Genomic DNA, 18,262 nt, shown 5'->3' on the forward strand with positions numbered 1-18,262 from the left:
GGGTGAGGGATTTCATCTATAGGGTGGCCCGTGGCTGCTGCTGCACTCATACAGGCCAGAATGATCTCTAGGCCTGTCTAGAAAAGATGATCCTCTAGACCAACTCCAGGAGGCTACACCGCAGGCATGTAAAACCACTTGCAGGAACTAGAAAATTCCAGAAAGGCTCCTTCATTGGATTTGATGGACTTTAAGGAGCTGAACTGGCTGCTGTTATTATAGAATCCCACAGCATGGAAATAGGTCATTTGGTCCAACAAGTCCACACCAACCCATAGGAGAGCATCCCACCTAGACCCATCCCCCTATCCTATCCCTGTAGCCTTGCATTTCCCATTGCTGATGCACTTAACCTACACAATGGACCACTTGCATGGCCAATGCACCAAACCTGCACAGCTTTGGACTGTGGGAGGAAACTAGAGCTCCCGGAGGAAACCCATGCAGACACAGGGAGAACGTGAAAACTCCACACAGACAGTCACCCAAGGCTGGGATCAAACTGGGTCCCTGATGCTTTGAGGCAGCAATGCTAACCACTGAGCCACCATGCTACCTCACAGTTGCATGTGGGCTTGTAGCCTTGGCCCCCTCCAACTCATAATCTACCTCCATGAAAATGATTCAGGGCAAGAAGGAGTCCCACGATACAGCCACTGGAGCTATTTTTAGCATCCAACACAAAAAGTGCATCATTTAACCACCTAACTTGCCTCCATCATTCACAAATGGTACACTCCAATTTCAGAATAGACCAGGAAATAGATTAGCTAAGAAACAGTAAGGAGCTAAATTAGATATGTAAATCATAAAACAATGTTATACAAGGGGATTCAAAACAATTTTGATGTTCAACTGGTGAAGACCCTACAAACACCACTCTGGAACTTAGCATTGAGCAATGAAACCAGTAGTAAAACTGGGGTGGCATTCAGGGAAATGCTGCTCCAAGCCTGGGAGAATCTTCTCAACCGCTGCGATGTATACCTTCCTTCACCAGGATTGTCTCCCCTGCCCCTCTCTCTCCATATACCGCCACCTCTGATTCAGCTAGAGTCAGTTAGCCAACATTCAGACAGTGTTCATTCAACTTTGACAGTTCACCAACAATGTTTCAGTTAAGTTTGACCATACAGTTTGGTCAGGTCTTTCACCAATTCAGCTGGGTGAGTGGCAGACTTAGAATTGTCTAACTGAAGAGTTACTGTGTGACCATATCTTCTCCACCAAATCTCTTGATCCACTTCAATCCCAGACCTGACTCTTCCTTGAGTATAAATTCATAAGCACTCTCATTATCTTCTGTTCTTTTGCCCTTTCTCAAACACTTTTTAAAAACTAGCTTTAAAAAAAAATCCAGCCTGGATGACTTTATGCAAAATTAATATTCTATCTTCTCCCAGTTTCTCTGTGAAGTCTTTGACTGCTTCAGTGCCAGTGAACTGTTGCATGATTATTGTTCTCTGAGTCTCCTTACCTCCTCAGGATTTTTCTAACCTGTTCTTGACTGGCATGTAAGCTGATATATCTAACTCTATCACTGCAACGCTTTATGATTATTGCTTTACTGCCTTCCTTTCTGCCTTTATATTCCATATGCATAGAAATAGGAGTCAGCCATTGACCCTATTCTGTCATTCAATTAGATCGTGATTAATCTGTATGTCCATCTAGGCACATTGGTTGCATAATCTTTATAATGCTTACCTAACAAACGTCCTTCTAAGTCCGTTTTGAAATTTTCAATTGATCGCGGTCTCAATAAAGTTCTAGATTTCTATGTGTGGCGATGTGCACTGATTCACTGTCACCCTTTTCCACCCTGAAAACGAGGACAGCAGTCTTACCCAATGAATCTATTACAGAGGTGGAGCTCCGTGACATACTCACAGAACAGTAATCTTGCTGCATGCCTGAAAATTCTTCTTCTCGATGGTCTCAAGACTATTTCCTTCTACATCCCTGTTTCAATTGCAACAAAGTGTAAAGATTAGCAGGTATACTCTGCATGGCAATGCATGTTAAAAAAAATCAATCTTATCTCTTGCTTCTTCTTTACACTACATTCAATTTTTCAACTCCTAAAGGCAGTACACTCTGTTTAGGTTGAACGCCTCTGAGAACTGATAGCCCTCTAATACATTGTCCATATAGGCTTTTATCCACATGTGATCCTAAAGAGAGTGCTTACACAGCTATATGCACAGTCACTTCTCAAAATATCTGGGGTTGGTGGGCAAACTTATGCCCAAAATGTTCATGTGGGCAACATGGAAAGGAACCAGCCTAAGTTTGGAAGAGCACTTTGCAAGATAAATATGAAAAAGAGAAATAAAAGTTGGTGAGCCATGGGAGCTTTTTGCCCAGGGAGTTAAGGCCAAGAGGTTTTCTCCCAGTGTTGAGGCTGAGAAGCTCACTATCAGGAGATTCATCTGCTAGGTCTGCAGGGAATGAGGGTTGGGGGTTTCATCAGTTAGGGTGAAGAGAGAAAGAGGCTGAGAGGGAAAGAGACTTGGGAGGAAGAGGCTGTAAAGGTGATGTGAAAGAGGATTCAAGGGAGCAGTAGGACAGGCTGCAAGTGAGCAAGGTGGTGGCTGCAAGGATGGGCAGGTTGCAAAGGGAATGAGGGGAGAGAGGCAGGTTGGAAGGGAGTAAGGGTAAGATGGGGCGGGGGTAGGCCACATGGGGAGCAGCATGTTGGGAAGTGAAGGTAGCAGCATGGGGGGTTATAGAGAGACTGGAAGGAATTGCAAGGAGAGTGGGACTGAAAGGGCGCTGAGGCAGTCTGCAAGGAGTAGAGGTAGAGGGAGATTGTAAACAGTCAGTTATAAATGTATCACCAAAGGAATATCAAGTTAACCAGGAGCCAGGAAAGCCTGAAATCACTGAAATAATGAATTCCTTGCAAATGAATGTTGAATCTCTAGCTTAAAGACACACATGTTCAGGAATTACTAAATGGAGAAAGATTTAGTGGCTGCCAATGTAATTGTCACTGTCAATTATTAAATTTAAATCTGCCTAGTTAGAATCTTCCAGCTTTGTGCACATACAACACATACACTCTCACTATGATTTCACCAGTCAATGGAAGATATGTTTAGAGTGGTAGCTTTTCATGTGTAGAAATGTTATCTCAGTTATTTTGAAATAAACTTTTCTCACTAACTTATGAGTGTTGTCTCGTGTATAGTGTTATTTAAGAAATTAAAGCTTTCCTTATGTTTTGTGGCCTTATTTTTAATGGATGAATAATAATTATTGATGATATTGATAAATTATTATAATTCTGTTTCCATTTGATGCTAAGCAGTCTATAGGTCAACAAAAATCCAGAAGGTACTTTTACCACTTGACTGCATCACCTAATAAATGAGTTAGCAAGAATGAAGAAGGAGCCCCTAAAAGTCACACGGCCACCTATGAAAATAAAAACTTAGCTCTTAAGAAAATCTCATGAAGAGCAAATGAGAATTTGGAACTAGATTTTACATGGGAGTGAGCCTGCCTGTGCTTAGCTGGCTCACCTGGCAGTCATTTAACAGCTTCAAGTGGCTTGAGATGGAACATCTGCCCAATTGAAGATAAAGTGTTGCTTCTGAGGGCTGAAGGCCAATGAGATGGCTGACAGCTCTTTTGTCTCAGCAGCACCACTTAGGTCCCTGATAAAGAGGAGCCAGGAGGTTGGAACAAGGTTCTCTAGGAAGTCACTCTAAAGCTCCATATAACCATGCATAGAACATCAATGGCCCTTTCCCTTTCCTATCTCAAGCTTTTTTATGAAAATAATGTGAGACAGATTTACATGAATTTTACCTCAACATTGACAGTAGGATATCCACAGTCCATACTTGGCCTCTCATTATCAGCACACTTTCAACCAATATTAAATATTTTATAAAGCACTGTTGTGCATTCTCATACTTACAGCCAGTTCAGTTCTGGAAGTACAGAACAGATGTTGGGAATATTTCCCAATGAATTATTCATCATATATCTGAAGGAAGAAAGAGGACAATTTTTAAAAAAAAGTGTTCTGCACTGAAATTTTATACTGCATTGAAACATTAGACCAGGTTTTGCTGGAGTAGATCATCTTTCAGGTGTGCCATTAGTCAGACTTTCTCCTGCACACTTCCACTCAAAAGGTTTTACTGTGGAAGTTGCTATCTGTGTTAACACAACACATCCCTCACAACAAGGGCACTGTACGTCAGGCACCTTGGTGATTGGTGGTCTAACAGCATCTCTCCTTAATGTGTAAGTTTAAGGATTGAGAAGGAAACAGAGTGAAGACTCAAAAACAGGATGAATTAAAATAGGTGAATCACAGACAAGTCAGGTATGAAAACAAAAATAAGGAGAGAAAGAAAGATTGTTTTAAGAAAGATAGAATAAAAACCAGACAGAATGGGAAAGTAAGAGAAGAAACTAAAATTTAAAATCCAAAAATTTTAAAATCTCCAACAAGTTACTGTCTATAGTATGAACTGACTATCTTAAGTGGAATGCGGTAAAGTGACATGTATGATTGATATAAATGAGTCTGTTACTGTGCCCGAAAAGATCTCAGAAAAGAAGCCGACAATGCACTAATGCAAATATTTATCAACAGATTTAAACACAACTTTGATAGTGGTCAATGCTAGGTTGAGAAGAAGTAAATATTTCCACATTTCAAGGAACGATATCAGCCTCAAGATAAAGTAATTGCTAAAATAAAACAAAGAACTGCAGATGCTGGTGATCTGAAACAAAATCACAAATTGCTGGAGAAACTCAGCACATCTGGCAGCATCAGTGGAGAGAAAACAGAGGTAATGTTTCATGTCCAGTGACCTTTCTTCAGAGCTTAGTTCAGAATGCAGTTAACTATGTTTTCTCTGCATAAAATAATTGCTGCTCATTTGATTAAAAGTGAATTCTCAAAAGATTTTCAAATGGCACATGATTTGGGTGAAGAATCTAATTGTAAGTATGAATAGATCTCATGTGGATGGGTGCAGTATAGTTCCTATTCCACACTTTCACCTTCTACTTCCCATGGTATCCAGAGAATTTATCCCTTTCAGTGACAGGCATGTAGCCTGGGCCTGAGCAGTGAAAGAATTACCAACTTCTAGTTGGCATAAGGGATCCATAGTATCACCGTCTAAATCCATTCAATGACAAACTTATCAATAGTAAGGGATGAGTCAGTCATTCACTACTTACAGGAAGAAGAGAGACTTCAGGCCAACAAAGGTCTTTGGTGTGATACTTCCTATCAAGTTGTTGTCCACAATGCTATAACAGAAGGAGAATTTGGATTATCAGGTGACTGATCCCCTAACTACTCATCATTCTTTATAAGTACATCACGCTAGTGCACAGACTATATATCATTGTCAGCATTAGGAACTGGGAGGCTCATTAAAATTTCAACCAGAATTGGAAAAAGTTTGGATAGCACAGGATCAGAACTGGTTATGCCTTTTTTTGAAAAAAGAATTACATGTATTCAGAATTAATGTTTTATTAAATTTGAAGAATATCATTGCACGATTCCCTATAATCCCAATAGAAGGTAACACCTCAATTTGTAGCTGTAGTACTACTTGTGAGAAGGGTATGCATTTCATTGAATGACACCAGATTCCTAAATTAGCTTTTCAACTCAGAACTTGGTACCATCAGAAATCTCCCAGGAAGATAGCAAAAACTTTAAAGATGACCTCAAAGCTTTGGCCTAATTGAAACCTCTGTCTTGTGGCTGTATTGTGACTGACTAAAAATTGAGAAGGTTCATTTGGGAAGGTACTGAGAACATTGAGAGACTTCATCAGGCAAATGCAGAGGTGAAGTTGAGGCACCAGAGACAACATATAATCCTTCAAATGCCTCTCTGAACACTGACTATCCAGTATGTGTCCAAGTCAGAGATCATACACTGGACTTATCAGCAATCTCAGAACCCATCAAAAATAATTGCAGGCAAATCATTCTCAATCTTGAGAAAGACAGATATACCTAGGTCTTGGTTACCAAGCAACTGGATATTTATCTGTGGCTTAGATGTTTATCTGGAGACTATGCACACATTTCAATACAACTGGATAGTGCATAGAATATGTTAGACATCAGCTCCATATTAGTAAGGTAATGGAATTGGAAAAAATCTTGTGAAATGTATCCATTAGATATGATAGCCTAGTTGGAAAAGTGTAGAGCCTTTAGTTGGTATGACTCTATCTGAATTTATACTCTCGTTATGAGGGGTGTCGTTCATTTAATTCCTGATAAACTAATTGGAAGTGAGGTGCATTTTGTCGTGAAAGCTCTTCAAACACCTTTGGTCTTGTTGCAAAGGATGTATTTCACTTTTATACCTGGAGTCTAGGTAAAGTTAAGAGACTAGACAGAGTTTTCAAATTAAAAATCCACTTCATCAATAAAGCTTGAGACAAATGTTTGTAACTTGGTTGACTTTGGCAGCAGTTAAACACTGATGTGTTTTTACCACAGGTTAGTCAACATTGTCCTTTATTCTCTCCCTCTGGCAAGGTACTGAACATGTATTCAGCAATCTCAGTTTGAGTGCATATGTTGCAAAGTGTCTCCTCCATATTGTAAGCTAGAGCATTTCCTCATAAGGAAAAAGGTGAGAAGATATCACAGCCCAAACCGAAGAAGTGGCATTGGTTTCAAGAGGCAGGTACATGTTGTCCTGCCTCAGGTTTGAAGCACTGGTGCTCCCATCCCTAGCCAAACCATTAGTTGGCTTTCTGTTGCTGGCAGCCAGTCAGATCATGCTGTACCACCCACATCACAATGCCACTGTCTGAAGCTGAGCCTTTTAGGCCCAGAACCATTGCAGCCATTCTCAAAGGTCATTTCCATTCACTGAATGTCAGCACATTTGTACCTCTGTGACAGCGCTGTGTGGGAACACTAAAGCCCATATTTTCACTGTTGGGGAATCTTCTCCATCCCAGCAAAAATTCCAAAAAAGACTCCAAGGATTGGAAGTCCCAGCCCTCTAAGCTTCATTTCTGATGTCTATAGGGGCAGGTTTATGGACTTTTCAAGCATGGTTCCATTTAAATCAGATCTTGATATCCTCACAGTTGGGAAGCCAGAATTTACAGCAGACCATGACACAGCAATTTTGTTTCAGTACCTTTATTTTGGATAGCAAAAGCAGCCCTTTTGAGAGGCGAGGTATCCCAGGACACCTTGGGAGAGGATGGTTTAGGTGACCAAGTGAACGTTAGATGCTCGGAGTTGGCCAGGAACCTTTGAGAGTGTCAGATATGCTTTGAGATTGCAAAAAGAAAACATGAATGTCCCTAAATGATGCATAAACCCATTAGAACTGTCAAAATAGGCAAAGAACTATTAAAGCTGCCAAGCCATTTAGTGTCCGGTGTTTTCACGAAAGATTGATTGAAGACATTTCAATGTATTGATTTTTTTAATGAGTGGGAGGCTTTATTAACATAATTTCTTTTAGATATTACCAGTGGACACATAACTATGTCAGCATTGCGACTTAAGTTTCCCATCATAGATACCAAGTGGTTAGCATGGAGGAGAGGGCAAAGGGAAGGAAAGGGGCTTGCATTGGCATGAGTTGGCTCTAAATCGAGGAGCACAGGTTAGCAAAGGGAGTATGAGGAGCCATATGGTTTGGGTATAGGGGAATAATGTGGATATGAGGGGCCATGAAGACTGGGTAGGAAGGCATAAGGTGGTTAAGACACTGGAGATGGGAGTAGCCGCAAATAGGTTGGTATGGGGAGAATGAGGGGCCGTGGGAATTGATAGTGGGACCTAGGGAAATCACAAAGTATGCACTTCCTTCCATTCATGGCAACAGAAGCATGAGATCTCAGTAATATCTATAAACACCATGTAGAAGATGCAAAAATCCAGCTCCTTAACATCATTGAAGGTTAAATCATCTGAATAAAATTGAACTTAAAAACTCAGATAAGATTTCTCATGAATTATTCTCCTGTGTACTTAGTGAGGTTACACAGCACAAATACTTGCTGTATTATTAAAAATAAAACCAGAATATTCTGTAAACATCCAACAGGTCTGGCAGCTTATGTACGATGTCTCCAAAGAAGCTGTCAGACCTGATGAATATATATAGTATTTTCTGTTTTTATTTCAGATTTACAACATGTTCAGTATTTTGCTTTTGCCTGTCTGAAGTATTGATGACTTACTTTTAAATTGCCTCAAGTTTTTCAAACCTGTCAGCACTTGATTTTTATTCATGCTTTCAAGACTTGGTTTATTGCGGGAAGTTTGCAACGTTAAACAAGATGATAATTAAACCATATTAGGAAAAACATTCCAGAGATATAACACAAAAATATTTGAAAACACTTACAGCCACTCAAGTCGATGCAGATCGCGGAATACTCCTGGCTTCAGCACAGAGATTTTATTGTTGCTGAGAAATCTGGTGTAAAAGAGTAAAAATGTTAAGGCTGTTAAAGGAAGAAAGGTTTGCATTGATATAGCATCTTACTACATCTCAACTCACTTCACAAGAATTAGGTTTGCTATTTGCAATAATACGTTGAAATACTGTAGACAAAAGGCACTTGGTATGTACTTGGTAAAAGTACAAACACTCTGTCTCGCACTTGTTCATTAAGGTTGTGGGTTGGCCAGGATGCCAGGAGAAGTCCATGTTTTCTACTGTGGAATCCTTCACCTCAAACTGAACTGGTAAATGGAAACTTGGTTCCGTGTCTCATACTAAGGACAGCACATTCGAATCTCCACAGTCTCTGCACCAACAACATCCTAAGATTGGTGACTTTGTGATATGAGAGGAGAGACACTAAGACTTCTGGTTTGAGGCAGCCTCAAAGATTATTAATCTTAGAACACTTGTAAGAAATGGGAGACTTGATCCCATCAATCCAGGTGAAAACAACTTTTTAACCCATTGTTCCAACCAGCTTGCTTAATGGCAAGTAGTTTGTACAGATTTCATAAAAGCCTCACAGTGTGGAAACAGACCATTCAGCCCAACAAGTCCACACTGATCCTCTGAAGAGCATCCCATCCAGACCCATTCCCCTACCCTGCCCTATTCCTGTAACCCTGCATTTCCTGTGGCTAATGCACCTAACCTACACATCCTTGAACACTACGGCCAATCCAACTAACTTGCACATCTTTGGACTGTGAGAGGAAACCAAAGCATCCAGTAGAAACAGGGAGAACGTGCAAACTCCACACAGTCACCCAAGGTTGGAATCAAACCCAAGTACCTGGCGCTGTGAGGCAGCAGTGCTAACCACTGAGCCACAGTGCCGCCCCAGTTCTCATTAGAGAACTTTATACTGAACTTTGTAGAACTTTGGAGGGTCCATGGAAAAACAAATGCCGTTTCAAAATCCCCTAAAGACAATTTATTGAATATCAGTAATGTTGAGGTATATCATTTTCCCGAGTTGAGTGATTATATGAGACCACATGCCTTTAAATACTTACAGTTTCTTCAGGCGGAAAAGCCCTGCAAAGGCTCTGGTGGATATGGAATGTATTGAGTTATTTTGCAAAACCCTATGGAAGAAAGCACAAGAAGTGACTTGAGAAAACAGGCAAGGAAATAGACAAGCAAACTAACAGGCTACACCTGATTCAGACAATACACAACAACAGGCAAAGGACAGGAAAATTCTATTGATAGTTGGTAACTTTCTTGCCCAAATGTGTTTCATCCTATAGTAAGTGCTCCATCTGAGATGAAGTTTGTGCATCAATGACCAGAGTTTCAATAGAAATGCCCCAGTTGGATTATCATTGTGAATGTGTATGTTTAATTCCTGATCATATGGCTCCCAAGTAACTTCTAAGTATTTCTATAAGGTTCAATAATGGGATAAGAAGAACTTAAATGAGTTTTTTTTATTCTTTGCATGGGATCTAGCTGTCACTGGCTAGGCCAGCATTTACAATCCATCCCAAATTGCACTTAAAAGATGATGGTGAGTTGCCAAGGATGGTGAGTGGTTTGAAGGGGAACTTGCTGGTGGTGGTGTTTACATACATCTGCAACCCTTGTCCTTCAAGGTGGTAGTGGTTATGCATTTTGAAGGGCTCTCAAAAGAGCCAGTTACTGTTGGGTATCTTGCACATAATACACACTGCTGCTAATGTGCATTGGTACTGGAGGGAGTGAGAGTTTAGGCTGGTGGATAGATTGCTGATCAAGTGTGCTGCTCTGTGTGTTTCTTGTGTTGTTGGATCTGCACTCATCCAGGGAAGTTGGCTGTATTACATCACACTCCTGACTGGAACCATGCAGATAGTGACCTGACTTTGGAGGGGTTGGGAAGTGAGTCACTTTCTACAAAATCCCCTGCCTCTGACCTATTTTTATGGCTACAGTAATTACATGGCAGGTCGTGGTTAGTTTCTGGTCAATGAAAATTCCCTGGGATGTTGTAGATGGGGATTCAGTTATGGTCATACCATTGAATGTCAAGGACAATTGGTAGATTCTTTCTTGTTAGAGATGGTTATTGCCTGGTATTTGTGTAGCATGAAGTTAATACAGTCTTTTGAAGATGGCCAGCTTTCAATCTGTTACTGGTATGTTAATCATTTTCATTCCAACAATGGTTTTCAGTTCATAAACATCTTGCAGTCTCTATTGTTGGAGAAATGGATGGAGGGCACCTTGGATACGCTGGAAAATCATTTTTTACAACTGTCTAAGTGACAGAATCTATTCTACAATAATCAGCTCTTTCATTTGACAGGGTTGTTTTTACGGTCGATCCATTTGATTTATATTGTTCAATGCACAGAAACAGCATGTGCTATTTGGAAAGTAGCTATCTGATCTTGAAAACCCTGAGAGACAGAGCATGCATCAGGGTCATCATGCTCTGGAAGCTGTTCTGCAGGGCGCTGTCTATTCTCTTTGCTGTGCTACAAGTAACTGAAATGTGTCTTTTGGGAGAGTTAGAGGCAGAAACTAGTCCCTGGCCAGTTCTTTGTTGAGGGTCAGCTGCAATTTCCATTGAAACTGCCACACGCTTCATTGACGTTTGCGCCACAGAAAAGGTTTCTCGGATGTTGCCACAAATAAGAAACAGATGGCAACATGTTTTAATGAAATGGAATGAAGGATTAATGTTGCCCTGGACAGTGGGAAGTCTCCCCTCTTTTCCTTTGAATTGTGTCGTGGGTTATTTAGATCAGGTCCGGGTTTGATGTCTTATTTGAAAGATGTCACTTCCAGTAGTTCCATATTGAAATGCAATTGCCTTATGAGATGTGGTGCCTGAATTGATTACCTTCTGACTCAGAGGGGAGAGCTAACCAAGGCTAATTACAAAAAAGTAAAATTAAAGCTAAAAAAGAATTCTGTAAAGGGCATCGAATAAGAAAGAACAAAGGAGATAAAGGCCGACAGGCGGATCAGATTAAAAAGTTTGAACTTGCTTGTTTACATTTCTCATTAATTTTGCATCTATGTTTGTAGATTATGATTAATATTATTACAGGCAGAATGTAAATCCTCATATCTGAGTAGCTTACAACTTTATGTGAGCTGAATGTTTACAAAACTTGCTGGCTTGAGGAAATTGTTACTATCCAATTTACTAGTTAAAATGACAGATTTTTTTAAAAATCCAAGGTGACTCAAGGAGTGGCGAGCTTGTTATTTACAAGTTCAGACAGTTAATTTTTATTGCTATTTGTTTCCATTTTTTGAATTTTCACTATTAAAAATATTCAAGAAGAAAGTCATGTTGGATTTGAAACAATAACATTGTTTTTCTCTCCAGATGCTGCCAGATCTGCTAAGTTTCTCCATCAATTTCTGTGTCATAGCATTCAAGGCTATGGAACTATAGTGCAGGAAAATGGGACTAGTGTAGGTAATATTGCATTTTTGGCATTACAGACTTGATGGGCTGAAGGGTCTCTGCTGTACTGTCTGATTCTATAATTCTTGTCAGATCTCCGCAGTGCTTTGATTTTACACTAGAAAAAAAACTACATTGTTTTCAAAAAGAGAAACCTATGTGCTGTACAGATATACTGGCAGAATCTTACATGCCACATTACAAGACTTCTCAAGCATGTAGTTTGTGTTACATTCGTTACTAATGTGTATCTCCTCACTTTATCATTACGGCCTGCTTTTCAATTGTAATTGTCTTCTGGTATTTCATGTACACAATATACCTGAACAGCTTCCCCTTCCAGTGGCATGGGGTGAAACTGCTTCCAAGATAAGGGGATGTAGCAACAATGGAAATAGGGGTAGCAGCAGGCCATTCAGCCCACAAGCCTGCTGCACCATTCACCTTGATGATAGGTGATCTTCCATCTCCGTGCCATTTTCCCACATTATATCCCTTGATAGCTATAATATCTAGAAATTGTCTTGATTATTCTCAATGACTGAGCCTTCACAGGCCTCTGGGGTAGAGAACTCCAAGATTCACAACTCTGTTTGAAGAAATTCCACCTCATCTCAGTCCTATATGTTCTATCCCTTATTCTGAGACTGTGGCCTAGTTCCAGAACCCCATCCCTAGTTAGGGCAAATATCCTTTCTTCATGAACCCAATCAAGACCTGAAAGAATGTTGCATGTTCCATTTTCCATTCATTGAAACTCTGGAGAATACAAGCCCAGTCATTGCAATTTCTCTTCATAGGACAGTCCCACCATCTCAAGGATGACTCTGGTGAACATTTTTTCACTCCCTCTATGATAAATATATCCTTCTTTCCATAAAAATGAGTATTAGCTCATAGACACTGGCCTCCCTAAGTCTAAACTACTACAGTACAAATATAAAAGTATTTATGGTGTTCTAATTGCCCATTTCTTACTCTACAAGCCCATAAGACATAAGAGCAGAAGCATTGAAATTGCTCCACCCATGACTCCTTTTTCCTGCCTTTTCTCCATAACCTTCAATCCCCTGGCTGATTAAAAACATGTTGATTTCAGCCTTGGATATACTTAATGACCCAGCTTCAACAGCTTTCTGGGAAAAGAAACTTCTCCTTATCTCTGTCTCAAATGTGCAATCTCTTAGTCTGAAATCATACCCTCAGGTCTCAAACTCTCACACAAGGGGATAAAACTGTTCTGTATCTACCTGTAAAGTCCTGAATCTTGCATCTTTCAATAAGATTGCCTCTCATTCTTCTGAATTTTAACAAGAATAGGCGCAAACTACTCAACCTCTCCTCCTAAGGCTGTCTCCTCATACCCAGTATCAGCCTAGTGAAACTTCTCTTGAATGCTGTGGCTATACAAAGTCCCAAATAACAATGTGCTGGGAGTTCAGAATGCAAGTACGTCCAGAGGTGTCTCTGATACAGGGACCAGGAGAGGAGGCTGGGGCATGTGCTGGTGATGTGGGGGTAAGTCGCGTTTGAAAATTGGTGAGGACCGACACCTGGGAGGTAGAAAACATGGTGAGGGGCACCACATCATCAATGAGGGCCTCCCCTCATTCTTGGCCATGGCTCTTATGTACAAATCGTCCTTGGCCTCATCCATCCCCAGCAAGGATGCTGTCAGTTCAGGGTCGGATGTATAGGCAATGAGAAGGATACCTGCAGAGTTTTGAAGACTCTCCTTCCTGCAAGCCTGCTGCCAGATGGTAGTGAAATTTCGCCCCAGATTTCTTTCCTTAATTTCTCAACCTCTGTTACCAGCTATGTGTCAAATTGTTATTTAGTAATGAAGTCCTTTGGGCATTTTACTTTTTTAAAGGTGCTCTATAAATTCAAGTCCCCAATTTTAAAAAAATGTGCTGTTACTACTTGGTGAGCATATATTCTTGAACCTAACAAGGTAGCTTTCTCATTTACAATTTATATAACAGCTGTCTGAAAAGCTTGTCTTGGTAAGTTCAGCTGCAGCCCTGTTGGGAGTGGGTCTATGAGGTGCTGGTGGGAGCAGGAAGTTGCAAAGATGAAGAGGTATGGAAATAAACTATAGCAAACAGTTCAATGTAGGCAAGTGTGTGCGCGTCTACTTTGGACCCAAGAAAAATAATTTTGGGACTAAGTAGACAAACTAGTAAAATGTAATCTCAGTTCTGAAGAAGGTCACTGGAACTGAGACGTTGACTCTGATTTCTCGCTACAGATGCTGCCAGATCTGCTGAAGTTTTCCAGCACTTTCTGTTTTTGTTTGTGAGTAAAATCTAATGTACAAGTACAAAAAGTAATTGAAAAGGGCTGGTTGGAATAATATAAAAATGGGAAGAATCTATGCATCATTATGTTTAGAGCTCTGGTTAGACCTATCTGAAGCATGGTGCTAAGTTTGGGCACTGCATCATAAGAAGAATATATTGGCCCTGGAGAGGTGCAGCATAGATTCATCACAATGATACCGGAAGTCAAAAGTTGAAATTATGCAAAGTGGTTGTCAACTTCGATTATATCTATTTCCTATGGTACAAAAGTTGGAACGGCATTTAAAATATTAAAAGGATGTTATCAGGCTGATAGGTCCTCTGGTGGGGGAATCAAGAGCACATGAACATAATATCAAAATTAGTGCTAGACCACATGATGATTAATGGCACTCAACAGTTGCACTCTTGTCTTTAATAACTTTATTAACAACTTTATCTCAATAACTTTAACACACCCCCAAATAAATTGTTGATACTGGAGTAACTGGAGATTTCAACACAAAGATAGATAGATTTTCATTGGCTAAAGCTATCGATGGGTAGGAGAAAAGGAAGAAATACTAGAGGGGGAGTGAAATGTAATAATCTAACATTCAAATCAGCACTCAAAGTTTTAATAATCCACAATAAACCAGGAATGACTGGTATTGAGTAACTAAGTAACTTTATGGGAACATGTTACAAACTGTGAATTTTTTAATTAAGACTCTCGTTCTGAGGAGAACATAGTGTATATGTCTGTATAGACCTATGAAACCTAAATGTTGTAATGGAAGGTATTTTTGTGCAGACTACTGTCTTACAGTTTTATATTCTTCTTGTTTGTAAAATCTTTGATCAGAATTTGGTAATTCATGTAGAATGGCAATACCTGTTTCCCTCCCAGTGTCAGCAGGTTGCACGTACTTCAATGTTATGGACATACTCAAGTGTGAAGGGAATTTTCCACAGCACATCTGTTCAGTTTGTTTTTAGCATACGAACAAATGAGAGGCACTAGTGAGGTACAAGGTCAAACCTGAGGAGCCAACTCATCAGTGGATGAATCTCCATGGGACAGGGAGTGATGGGTAGGGGTGGGATAACTGATTATCATCACAAAGAGTAGGAATGTCTCTCCGAGAGATTAACTAGTAGCAATAAGCAATGATCCATCTATAATATAATTTCAAGGTCGTGACTATTTGACAAAGGTTTGCCCTTTTCCTCCCAAACCTTTAGCTCAGATTTGCCCAAACTATAAATCACAAATCACATTCGCAATCAGCCTAGACATATATAACTTGGTTAGTGTATTTCGAAGGGTTCCATGGCTAGCTAATTTGTTCTTTTAATGTTAGAGAAATACTCACAGTAGATCCAATTGTCTGTACCTAATGAACTGGTCATCAATGAGGGTTGTGATGTTGTTGTGCATTAGCTTCCTAGATTGAGGCAGCGAACAGAAAATATTAAAACAGCTTCGGTTTTCTGTGATAAGACACATATAACAACAATGAATTCTTACAGTGAAGTTGTCCTCCTCCCTCTGGAAAGACCTCAGTGGATCTCTCTCCCACTGCAACCCTCTGCCACCTACCTTCCCCAGCCCTACCTCTCCTCTCTCAATTTATTTCCTAGCTTCCTTTCCCCTCCCCATTTCTGAAGAAGGGTCACAACCCAAAACGTCAACTTTCCTGCTCCACTGATGCTGCCTGGACTACTGTGGTCCTCCAGCTCCGCACTGTGTTGTCTTTGCATAAACTAGTTGCTCCCAGAAATTAATAAGTATTCCTCTTGGAATAAAGCTGGGCTGCAAGGTTGACCTGTGAGCTTCCAAACAAATGACTGAACAATTGAGGAAAAACAGAGGAAGAAGTGATCTCAGCTGAAGCCCATATCTGCACAAGGTGTTCCTGCCTGAACTTCAGTGAGGAACAATGCAGAAGACTTCTGCATTTCAATCTGGGCATCTTCACTAAAATCTGCCATTCACTGCAGGCACAATTCCAACCCCAAAGCAAGGTAAGAACTACTTTGCCAATAGCTGCAAAGGTTACCAGGACAATCAACCTTTGCTCATCTGGCCCCTTCTAGGATGGAATCAATGATATTTGCAATATCTTGTAGCTCGTCAATTCTATTCTGTGAGGTTCCTTAATCAAAGACAGTTACCTTCATTTCATTCTCTCTTGCCAGAGACAAATGGATGAAAAGAGTTGTAATTTTGCTTGGATTGTAGGCTCTCCCATGATGTAGGCTGTCATTGACTGCATGCATTGTTTTGCAGGCACCGGATGCGAAGTTTATACCATACTGGAACCAAAAGAATTCTACTCCATCAAAGCCCAGCTGGTTTGTGACAATTAACAGTGAATCGAGCGGGTCAGTCATTTGCCAACGATCACAAACCCTTCAGTGAGCAATTAGGAATGGGCAAACGTCAGCTTTTCCAGTGACACCCACGTCTCATGAAAAGATAAAAATAAACTCTGACTTGGATAACTAGGGTGAATTCACTGCCAGGTTATCAAGTGGACAAAATTCCATCCCAATACACATCCAGAACTAACCTTTTTATTATTCCTTCGTGGGATGTAGGGATCACTGGCAAGACCAGCATCCCTAATTGGCCAGAGGGCAGCTCAATGTCAACCACATCACTGTGGGTCAGGAATCACATATAAACCAGACCATGTAAGGACAACAGTTTCCTTCCCTAAAGGGCATTAGTGCATCAGATGGATTTTTCCTGACAATCAGCAATAGTTTCATGGTCATCACTAGGCTCCTAATTGCAGAGATTTTCCTGACTTCAAATTCCACCATTTGTCATGGCTGGGTTCAAACTTAGGTTCCCAGAACATTATCAGGGTCTTTGGATTAATAGTTTAGCAATAATACCACCAGGCCATCACTCCCCATTCCTGGAGGATCAATTCTATGTTTTCCATTGTACATTCCAGTAAGAATACCCAACATAAATACTCTGGGGGAGGCAATGACCTTATGGTATCATCATTGGATTGTTAATCCAGAGACCCAGATAATGTCTTGGGGACCTAGGTTCAAATCCTGCCATGGCAGATGGTAGAACTTGATTTCAATAAAAAATATCTGGTATTAAGAATCTAATGATGACCATAAATCCATTCTCGATTGTCAGAAAAACCCATCTGGTTCACTAATGTCCTTTACGGAAGGAAACTGCCATCCTTACCTGGTCTGGCCTACATGTGATTCCAGACCCACAGCAATGTGGTTGGCTCTGAACAATTAGGCATTTAGGCAATTAGGGATGGGCAATAAATGCTGCCTAGCCAGCAATGCCCTCACCCCATGAATGAATAAAGAAAAAAAAAATCTCTGGAATTACTTTGTCTTTAATATCAATTTTCTTTATAGAAATTATCTCTCTCTGATCACTGGGGGAAAAGCCACTAAAAAAACTGCAGGAGGAATGAGGTTGTCACTTTATTTATGGCATCTCTTCCAAGATCTTTGGAGATCAAAGTGTTTTTAGCATAGGCTTTCTTCAGATGTGGATAGATTACACCTGGTTTTCTGGACTCAATAGGTAAATTATTTCTTACATTGTCAGAGAGAAAACCATAGGGAAGTATAAAGGTCTGGACATTAGATGGGAAAACTGCTTTTCAAAAAAAGAACACTAAAGTCTGTTTGATGTGGATATCAGCTGTTGATTGTGTTACTAAGAGGGAGGAATGGTCAAGTCACTTACAGTTTTATTACATTGGCAGAAACTGATGGCACAGTGATAAGCCCAGCGTCTTCACAGGTAACTATAAAACCTGCACATGTACATCTCTTTGGGTACACATTGAGCCCTGGAATGAAAAGTAAGATTGTCAATGAGTTAAAAGTTAACAAATGTTATACAGTATCATAAAGGTATGGGTTAGGACTTTGTTAGTTTGGAGGAAACTTTCTCTACATGTAGTGAGAGATGCAATACTGGGAATTGGAATTTTTTAATTCAGGAATTTAAAGTCCTGGTTATAATGCTGTGTGTGACTGGAATTTCTTGGCAACAGATTAAGCTATTTTTCAAATAGGAGACATCAA

At 40.2% G+C, this 18,262-nt stretch overlaps 1 protein-coding gene across 2 annotated transcripts in view; it reads right to left on the bottom strand.

The window, feature by feature from the left end:
* rxfp2l (relaxin family peptide receptor 2, like) overlaps positions 1–18,262 on the bottom strand; it is a 91,111-nt gene that overhangs the window by 31,732 nt on the left and 41,117 nt on the right. The window contains exons 4-10 of one of the 2 annotated variants that reach the window (XM_048605445.1): positions 17,919–18,024; positions 15,550–15,621; positions 9,502–9,573; positions 8,384–8,455; positions 5,215–5,286; positions 3,929–3,997; positions 1,891–1,962 (exon numbers count right to left, since the gene is read on the bottom strand). In XM_048605445.1, the coding sequence (XP_048461402.1) occupies positions 1,891–1,962; positions 3,929–3,997; positions 5,215–5,286; positions 8,384–8,455; positions 9,502–9,573; positions 15,550–15,621; positions 17,919–18,024 (535 nt within the window). Of the gene's footprint in view, positions 1–1,890; positions 1,963–3,928; positions 3,998–5,214; positions 5,287–8,383; positions 8,456–9,501; positions 9,574–15,549; positions 15,622–16,351; positions 16,419–17,918; positions 18,025–18,262 lie in introns of those variants that run through there. The other variant, XM_048605446.1, reaches the window with a different exon arrangement.

Source organism: Rhincodon typus, chromosome 14 (genome assembly GCF_021869965.1).
Source record: "Rhincodon typus isolate 14 chromosome 14, sRhiTyp1.1, whole genome shotgun sequence".
Classification (NCBI taxonomy): Eukaryota; Metazoa; Chordata; class Chondrichthyes; order Orectolobiformes; family Rhincodontidae; genus Rhincodon; species Rhincodon typus.